General features: G+C 41.2%; 1 protein-coding gene across 2 annotated transcripts in view; it reads right to left on the bottom strand.

Moving 5' to 3' along the window:
• Positions 1–2,872: 2,872 nt before the first annotated feature.
• tmem104 (transmembrane protein 104) overlaps positions 2,873–10,063 on the bottom strand; it is a 71,580-nt gene continuing 64,389 nt past the window's right edge. For both annotated transcript variants that reach the window (XM_031318819.2, XM_031318820.2), the window contains exon 10: positions 2,873–4,315. In XM_031318819.2, coding sequence (XP_031174679.1) covers positions 3,552–4,315 — 764 coding nt within the window. In that variant the 3' untranslated portion in view covers positions 2,873–3,551. The remainder of the gene's footprint in view (positions 4,316–10,063) is intronic.

Raw genomic sequence — 10,063 nt, 5'->3', positions numbered from 1 at the left:
TTAATGACATAATCACAGACTGGCCAAATTATTGTAAGCAAATATAAGAAACAAAGACACAATTTGAAAATACTGTAAACTCAAGGGCAACAACAACAAAAAGTACAAAAGAAATTAAAGAGACAAGAAAAACAAGGATTATAAAGTATTTTGGGGACACAGTGATTGTCAGTTTGATGAAATGGTTCACATGCATGTTTGTCTGGCAAGCTGAGAAAAAACAGCAGTTGAGAAGTTCAGGGCAAAAAAAGAAAGCCCATAAAAAAGGCACAATTCACAACTCCAAACAAGAGTCATCAGAACCACATTTCACATATTCAATATCTTCAACATCTTATTTGTGCCAAAGCACAAACACACATATAGGGCCCTATTTTAACGATCTAAGCGCATGGCGTGAAGCACACGGCGCAGGTGCGTTTAGGGCGTGTCCAAATCCACTTTCGCTAGTTTGATGGCGGAAAAAAGGGTCCGTGCGCCGGGCACATGGTTCAAAAGTGTTGTACTTAGTGTCTTCATTAATTCATAGGTGTGTTTGGGGCGTAACATGCAATAAACCAATCAGAGTGTCATCTCCCATTCCCTTTAAAAGCCAGGCACGTTTGTACCTTGGCGCATTGCTATTATGATGCCGGATTTGCACTGTAATATTTTTATTTCTAATCTTTTGCATGTTTGTGTGCTGCTGCGCTTCCCTGTGTGTAACAAGCATAGTGCGCGCGTGCTGTGCACGAGCCTAGGCGCATTTTACTAATTCACTGTTAAAATAACAATGAAATACTGCACTATTGACTTTAGACCAGGTTTTTGTTGGTTAATGGCGCGACACTTTCCGCTGCCTCAAGATAGCAATACGCCAAGAATTTACCTCAACACACCTCCCTGTAAGACCAGCACGTCCATAGGTGCAGGTGCATTTGCTATTTAAACGACGTGGGTGCTGGACGGGAAATTGACAACTGCGTTGGTCTTAAGCTAGCAAAGACACTTGCGTTGGGCTTTGCGCTGCACTGCGCTGGGTGCAAGATAGGGCCCATACAGTCATATCTTTGTCTCGAGACTGAATTATAACTATCAATCTATGAAATCTCATTCAAATGTTCCACTTCAGGTTAAGAGGAGAAAAAAGACCTGTAACATCAGAAAGCAAACGGCACAAAAGTGGGAACGTAAACATACAAATGACATACAAGATTAAAGTTTTATGGATCTGTGCATGCAGGTACTGTTACAGACTCCACACAGATTAGACAAAAGCTGACAGGTACAGACAGAAGCTCTGCATTGTTTTCTAATAACTGAAATCAGTGATGGTCTCAAAGCTGTGAGAACAGGTCGAGTCCATATTTGGTCCAGCTGACTCAGCTGCAAATTCTGGCTGCAGTTTGGTGAAGACAGAGGTGGGATGGTGATAGTAAAGCCCACAACACCTCGACAACCTTCAATGGTGCTACAAAAATGCTACAATGCATGAGTGGAAATCTTACAGTTGCAGCACATTACCTTTCAATTTAAACTGCATTAAAGCAGTTGATGAAAATCTAACCGCTCCACAAGCCACTGTACACCCTAATACTGGCTTGCATTTTAATGGGCCACAACTGTAGTGACATTTCGCATCAAATGTGAATGAATGAATGGGTCTCTATAAATCATAGTGTGGTCTAGAAACTACTCTCTACTCTAATCTGTAGTGTCCTGAGATACACAACTTCTGCTGTGATTTGACACTATAAATAAAATTGAATTTAAATACAACTGTAAACTAAACGGTAAACTGAAAACTAGTGGTGTTGCAAAGAAGATGAATGAGTGTGTTCCTGCTACCACAATAAACCTAAAGATCCAATTCCTGATAAGAGCTTCAATTTAGCTATTTAAGGGACAAAAAGGGAAGAAATGCTTTTCAAGCAGAGCTGGACAACGGTCATGATGAATACTGACCATATTTGACCTGAGGAAAAGATGACTGCATTATGGGATATGTAGTGTCCATTGTTTTTGGAGCTTGAGTCTGAATGTTTCAGCCTCAGCTGCTTTACTTTTGACCATTCTTTTTAAAATGTGTCTCTTATGGACAGGCTACTCTTAAGAATGTCAATGCTAAAAGTTCCCTCAATGAAAACATGTGTTTGCATCTTGATGTAAAATATTTGTTTTGGTTATGATTATTTTGGTTATGAGGTTGTCAACTATCAAATAGGCTCATAAATGCTGTTTCACCATATAGCCATTAAGACAAAGAAAAGACACAATTTCACCATATCACAACATTTCATACCACAATTCCAGATCATATCTTGGTTAAATATCATTATATTTCTATTGTGTGAACAACAATAGAAAACAAGGTGTGTGGATGTAAGGTCATATTTCCTGCCACCGGTAGGGGTGCTAATTTATGAAACGCCCACATGGGTCGTTTTAGAGGGTAGGAATACAATAAACCTATATCATCATATGGTTGGGCTGACTTGTTGAACAGTGGTCACATTTGGCCCACTACCCTTCACTTTTGGCTACTTTTCCCATAGCTCCAGCTGAAGCACTGTAAATCACTATTATCTTGTAAGGTGTTGGGTTGTTTGATAGATACAGTATGAGGCTGACAGAGTCATGAATGGGTGTTGAGCAGTAAAAGACGGGAGACATATCCTGTGCATGAACTACAGGCGTGGGCGCCTGGTGATAAACAGAGATGGAGCTCTTCCTGGAGGCCTATCTATCAGTGGATCTGTCACTGAAAGCGCTTCATTGTTCACAAAAGGACGAGGAGATCAGAGGCAACGGCGGCTGAGGAATGGCTACACGTCAAGCCATGAAAGAATGATCAAGCCTGATTCGTTCGTTTGTCTTCGTCTGTTGGTTTCTGTTCCAATTTCATTATCAACCTGTGTAGACGCCAAGGAGTTTAGCAACAGAACATGAGAATCAACGTGACAGGCTCTTTTTCTTTTCACTGCTCTGCACTTTCAATTGCTTTAATATATCTTTATTGGAACATTCTGCCCTGATGGTCCAGAGGATAGAGGACATCGAACAGCGTCTGACAGCCCCTGCCCCAAAACTTTCCAGCTTCAGAAATGAGACTTGTTTCCGATAATGTTTGTAACTTTCCGGAACTGACAAGCAATTTTGTACAACTCTTCTTATGACGTAGTTTCAAGCCCACTGAACTTTTAAGATATATATTTTTTGTTAAGCTGTTTTTGTGCAAGTCCTTGTGAAAACCTCAAACTATCAGGTGTTTGTTGACAAAACATCTTTTAATAAATGACCATTTTCAATTCCCTTTCTTTGTTGTCATGCACTGTTCCAGCTTTTGTTGATTGAACAAAAACACTTGACATTTGGTCCCTTTTAAGAAATTTCATAAATTACTCTTAATTACATTTAATATATGCAACAAAAGTCCCATCAAAGGCACACTGTCCAACCAGCAGCAAGTAAGGCCTCTTGTACAGGAACAAAGAGACTGGCCAAACAGATATGCTTTTTTTTGTTTTTTTGTTTTGTTTTTTTTTTTAGAAAGTTCTTGGAACAGTGAGTTCTCATGTCTTGGTGTCAGTCAGGATGATGTTGGCTGTGACGAATATGAGGCAGGAGCCGGCCCAAGCCAAAACAAACCACACCCAAAAGGCGTGGCGGAAGGGAGACTGGTGCTTGTTGATGGCATCCCTGCCCACCACAGGCTCCAGGTGGCGTCGAGATAAATACACAAGGCAGGCCGGGACAATGTACTGGATCCCTGTGCCAGCATAGGATCCTGTAATACCCACCAGGGACTCCAAGTTGTGGGTGCAGAAGGCCACCACGATTGGGGGCACCAGGGTAATGAGGGGAAATACAACGCGGTCCACCACCCATGGGTAGGTGCCTCCGTCCCGGTGGAACAGGGTCTTCCAGTTGTTGCGAAGTGTGACGGCGATGATGGGGAAGTTGGTGCTGATGGTGAAAACTGGGAACAGGCCCAGGAAGTAGCGCAGGAACGGAATATCTAACACATTGCAGTTGTCCGTGAAGTTCAGGGTGTACATGTCGTGCAGCAGCGAGCTGTCGAAGCAGAAGATGGCGGTGAATGAGAGGAGCACGTAGAAACCCAGGATCAGGGTATAGTCCGCCAACACCAGGGTGCCCACACGTTTCTTGTCAGAGATGGGCGTCACCAGCGAGGGCAGGGAGTGTTGACACATGAAGGAGTAGACGCACACCCCAAACAGGTTAGGCACTCCAGAGAAGGAGGCGACTGGTGGGCGGCCCTCGCCGGTGCCTTTGCCAATGCGGATAAGAGCCAAGATGATCATCATGGTGAACGCTGTGAAAAGAACAGAAATGGAATTAAGAACACTGTAAAAGAAGAAAACAATCCTACTGTTGACTGAGAGAGTATATACCCAATCACAATGTTTGTTTACAATAACTTCTGGGTAGAAAATGCCTGCAGTTACAATTTAATGGCGCTGAGCAAACTGGAACAAGGAACAACTGGGTACACTCTCATCTCATTCATCTAAAATGCATGTTTGATGCTTTCATATATTTGAACACTTTCACTAACATTAGGTTGGAGGCCTACAGTGACCTGTTGGGCCTAAAAAAAATGACACCACCCAAACTAGCAGTTACTCCGAACGGAGGTGAGATGTCGCTGTTTGTAACGCTTGGTTTATCAAAGATGCTAGCAAAGCAACATAGTACAGAAAATCAGCACAGCAGAAACGTCAGATAGGTCACACCTCAGTGTTTAACGGTGCTCTAAGCGATGTCACGTGTTTTTTAGGCTACAACATTTTTTGTCACATACAGCAAACATCTCCTCACTATCTGCTAGCTGCCTGTCCCCTGAAAACACTGTAAAAAAAACATGGTCTCTGTAGACAGCCCAGGCTCCACAAATGGCAACAAAAACAAACTGCGCCAACCTGCACAACGAAACATAACAAACAGTGTTCCAGCGTTCCAGCCAATAACCGACAAGAAGGATTTTGGGGTGGGGGTTGGGGGGTTAGTGCGCGGAAGCACGGAAGGCAGGGGGAGGGGACGGGATGAGGAGGAGGGAGGGGCGAGCTAGCCTCAGTTTTGTTTGATAGTACTTTGAACGTCAACAAGAAGTAACTTCACCCAACATCGCTTGGAGCACCTTTAACTATTTATCTTTCAACTGTACAGTTACGGCTGAAAATGACAACAGAAATAAACAAGTTTGCATACCTCCATAATTTAAATCAACTGCCTGGTAGTGATATTTGTGTTAGCGTGACTTGACGTCATGGTGATTTGGTCTATACTTCAACATGTGCGTGGGTTTATACCATCTTCATGTTTTGCTGCTTTCCATGAACTGCATCATTATGTTCTTGTCCAATGCCAAACTCCGCCCTCCATGCATGCAAAAAAGGCAGCGCCTAGCTGCAGTGTAACTATGATTGGTAACAGTTCTGGGTCACCCCGAAATGATCCTTTTATTCAGCCCCTCCCTAATCCAAACACATTTAATCCTCTCTTCCAACAACTCATTCATTCCAAAATGTCCTCTTTATTATTCTACCACTGGGAAACAAAGACATACACCCTTGAATGACAGCCATGTCTCTATCTTTTATCTAAAAGACATCAATGTTGACAAGGTGCAATAGTTCAGGATGCAGTGGCCTTGTATAGTATTTACTGTAGTTTATCCTGTAACGATTTTATGTGCAGCATTTTTAAACACTCACATACATAAAGGCAAAGTAATTGTGATAACTTACAATTGGGCGACTGATGAGAATGAACGTGTGGAGAGCATTTTCCCCCTCGGCTTATCACTGCTTCATACATCATCTGACACTGCCCAAACAACCTTCAACAGATGTCACTTTGCTCATGTCTTGTACTGTAAAGCAATATCCATGTTCTAATATAGTCTACCAATCCTTTCCATCAATCAAGCAGATTTACCACAAAACTGGAACTGGTCGCACCAGTTGTAATGCTGCTTGTTTTTTTCTTAAATCTCTGTGGTTTATCTTTGATTTCTTGTTAAATGGTTTATATCCTTAAAAAGCATTTCGGATTGCCTTTGTGCTCAAAATGTGCTATATAACTTAATTTATTTATCTTTATCACTCTCTCTCTCTTTCTCTCAGACTACTCTCAGATGGGCGCCCACCAAAAGCCAGGGTCTGTCCGAGGTTTCTGCCTGTTAAAAGAAAGTATTTCCTTGCCGCTTTCGCACCAAATGCTTACTCTTGGGGGGAATTGTTGGATCTCTGTTAATTATATATACAGTGTAGTCTAGACCTACTCTATCTGTAAAGTGTCCTGAGATAAATTCTGTTAGGATTTGACAATATAAATAAAATAAAATTGAACCTGGTTTATACTACATTCCAATGTGGCATCAATACTGACGTTGAAACAATACATCTACTGCTTTAGAAAGGGAAGGTAATGTGAATAAAGTTCATTCTCCCAGTGTAGAAGTGCCCTCCAGCTGTTTGTCCCAGAAACATGAGGCGTAAAAAAACAACTCGGGAACATTTCATGGCCTGACATAAAGTCATTGGAGCTAGGTGAAGATAGAGAAGCACCCCCCGTGTGTCTCCACCTCCTGCTGCCGCATCGCATCTCCAATCGATTTCTGGAGATGCCTCTCTGGCAACTAGCATGAGCGAAGCTAAAAAGGAGACCTCTGCGCATGGTATGCAGTCCTGTTCCTGGCTGACACTCATGTGGCCCAGTAAGCCATCTCACCTCCACACACATTCAATCAGCCCTGTGACACCAGGAGTTAGTCATAGCCCTGCGATGGCCGGGAGCCAGCTCAACATCTTTCATCATCAAGCTGTCCTTTAAACACAGGGTGACATTTAGAAGGTACCAGAAAATGACTATAGCATATGCTTTTTTGTACACTCTGGGAGACTGGATGTGATGCATAACTGAGAGAGAGAGAGAGAGAGAGAGAGAGAGAGAGAGAGAGAGAGAGAGAGAGAGAGAGAGAGAGAGAGAGAGAGAGAGAGAGAGATCCCTGCTGTCTTTGATGGATATAGTCAAGAGGGCAAGTACAGCATGTTGAGTGTTGTTTCTGTTTCCAGCACAGGTCAGGACAGTGTGTGAACAGGGTAGAAGGGGGGTGGGTGCAAGCTGGGAACTTAACTTAAAGTTTCAAACAAGCTTTATTAATCAGCTACTGTGTGCTCATGCAGTGGCACTTTAACATACACGAGGAGGATAAAATGAATTATAATTATCAGGGACACAAAGGGAGAAACCATCAGTGACAAAGGATGGAGGCGACTGCAAAACAACAAGATTGGACGCATCTATTGGGGATTAAGTTAGAAACCATAGTACTACTATCATGACTTCTTTTGTAGTGCGTTACAGAGATACAGTATCAAGAAAGAAATAAACAGCATCAAATTAAATAAGAAGAGGCAGGAATACAAGGTGTCACTGACTTTGTTTACATGCTCAAAACTTTAGTTTTTGCCCTTATTCCGAAAAAAAACAAACAAAAAAAACAATGCTCCTACTGAGCTGTTTACACGGCTAATTAAAATGAGTATTCCACTAATATTCTCATTTACATGGAGTTTACAAAATCAGGTTTCTTCAAAGTTTACCACTGGTGGCGGACTTGTTGGACCATGCAAACAAAGCCTCCTCTTTCATTCCTTCAGCCACCTTCTTGAAAATGACGCTGCTGCGATGGTTGCACATACCCAAAAACCGGTTGATATCCAAGTCTTTCATAATGTTTAAAAGTAGGTGTTTTTCTCCTCTTTTTCTATTGGGCATGCATCTCTACCCCAGCCTTGCAAACTGTTGGCTAATTGGTTTGTGTCCAACACTGACTGTAAACAGGTAAGAGGCCTTGTGTCGCAAACTGCTGTAAAAAACCCTGATTAAGATGTATATTCTGAATGAGCTGTATACATGTCCAAAGAATGCTCCTAAAACCTGAATAATGTTGGCATATCCCACGTCTTTATCAGAAAATGCTACATTCTGAATGAGGCCCAATCCTGAATATCCAAACGTAATATGCTGTTTACATGACCGTATCAAATTCAAAATATTGTCATATTTGGAATAATAGTTGAATATAGGTGTACACGTAAACGTAGTCAGTGATGCAAACAACCCGAGAGTGGATAAATCAGAAAACACTATCCTCAAGTTTAAGTGTGGAAGAGAAGTGTGAGGAAAACAATGAAGGCCTTCTTAGATTTGTTTGGGGGGTTGTGTTGTAGTAAAGTTAACTGGCTCCCTAATTTGTGATCACTTACTTTAAATGTGCATACAGCCAAACACACAATATAGCTGTTGATAATTTGTATTTATGTTTACCAGAGGACTTCATTACAATACAATGTGATTTGATAAATGACGTTTACTGATGTACAGGAAACATTTCTGACCTTAGATCCAATTATTATGTAGTCAAAAAGAGAAATATGTAAATGACAAAAACTAAATAATAAGTTCTGCTGTATTAAAACACAGTAAAGGTTATCCATGATGGAGAAAATAATGGGACAGAATGGAGGTTTGGTGTAGGCTGTGGTGCATAATTCTGTTGTTGGCTAAAACAAAAGAGGACAAAGAAGAAGATATTAAACCGGGATTTTTTTTAACCATTATTTTGGTAAAATAATTATCATGAAGAGGGAGAAGGCCAGTCAAAACCAGCTTGTATTTGTCCAAAAAGAAAAAGGAAGACCGGATACAGATTCTAAATGAAAATTAAATTATGCAGGTTGTGAACTTCCATCATTGTTTTTGAGAGGGGATCTTGGAGCCAGTGAAAGGGGAGGCATCACAACCCACAACAGAGGAATATATCCTGATTTTGAACAAACACAGTTACAATCCTCACCCTTGTTAACACTTTCCATACACTTATATCAGAGTAAAGATTTAAGCGCTCTAAAGTGTTCGATATTTAATGCATCTTTGGCTCACAGCCAATGTAATCTCTGGCTCCAGGGGAAAGCTCTGCGAGTCGCATTCCTCCCCACTCCGACGTCAACCCTCCTTAATACAGAGAGGTCAAATGGCTGGGCAACAGCCCAACCTTCAATGACACAGCCACACGGCTGTAGTGCTGCAAATAACGATTATTAATCTGCCAATTATTTTCTCGATTAATTGATACATTTGTGTGTTTTTTTTGTAGAATGTTTTTTAAAAAAAAAGTAAAAAAGAAAAGAAAATGCCATTTACAACTTCTCCAAAGCCACGATGATGTAGTTTGCGTGCTTTGTCGGACCAAAAGTCCAAAACCTAAAGATATACTGTTTACTGTAAAAAAAAAAAAAATAACTCACTTAAATGATGAATCCATTATTAAAATAGTCCAATTGTTGCAGCTCTTCACAGATGTGTGAGAAAAGTCACACAAGATATCTTTATTTAATCTATTTGAGGCCATAAAACAGTCTCCAATTGTCGGCTATGTTTCTGCATTACTCTCCACTTCTTTCTCCCAGAAAACATCTTTAATGTGTGAAAGAGCCATCACTACAATTCATATGTCTGCTCCTTCTGCTTCCTTTGTCTTCTTTCACCATCAAACTCTGGTCTGTCCTCTGAGCACAGCCATCTGTCTGCCTGCTGTACACGACGGAGAAAAAAGGACAGGAGGACAGGAGAATGGGAGCTTTTCTCCTGAATGACACCATCACTTGCAGGCTGTACAGAAAGGAAACAGGCATGGGGCTTTTAATTAAGAGTGCCTCAGGGTGGTTTGGGCACTACTACATTACCTTAAGCTCCTTTTTGCAAGTTCAGCCCAAATTATGATGCTGTAAGAGAGCCTGTGAGAAAGAACAGCTAGGCTGGTCGTACTGGTAAGCCCCCAGTTAAATGTAAATTATGGGATAATAACTACTGTAAATGATATTCAGAATCCCTCCAAATTTCAAAATCTAAAAGCGTAACATTTCTTTTTTTCCTGCCCACATTTCACTTTATGGTAATTAGAGGCAGTGGACTCATTAATCTTACTTAAGACACAGGAACTAACCCCTTATTTTTCAAAGAAATTGAAAGTCAATCAGATGGTAGAGAGGAG

This window comes from Sander lucioperca, chromosome 21, assembly GCF_008315115.2.
Source record: "Sander lucioperca isolate FBNREF2018 chromosome 21, SLUC_FBN_1.2, whole genome shotgun sequence".
Taxonomy (NCBI): domain Eukaryota; kingdom Metazoa; phylum Chordata; class Actinopteri; order Perciformes; family Percidae; genus Sander; species Sander lucioperca.
This window is presented reverse-complemented; position numbering and strand designations above follow the sequence as displayed.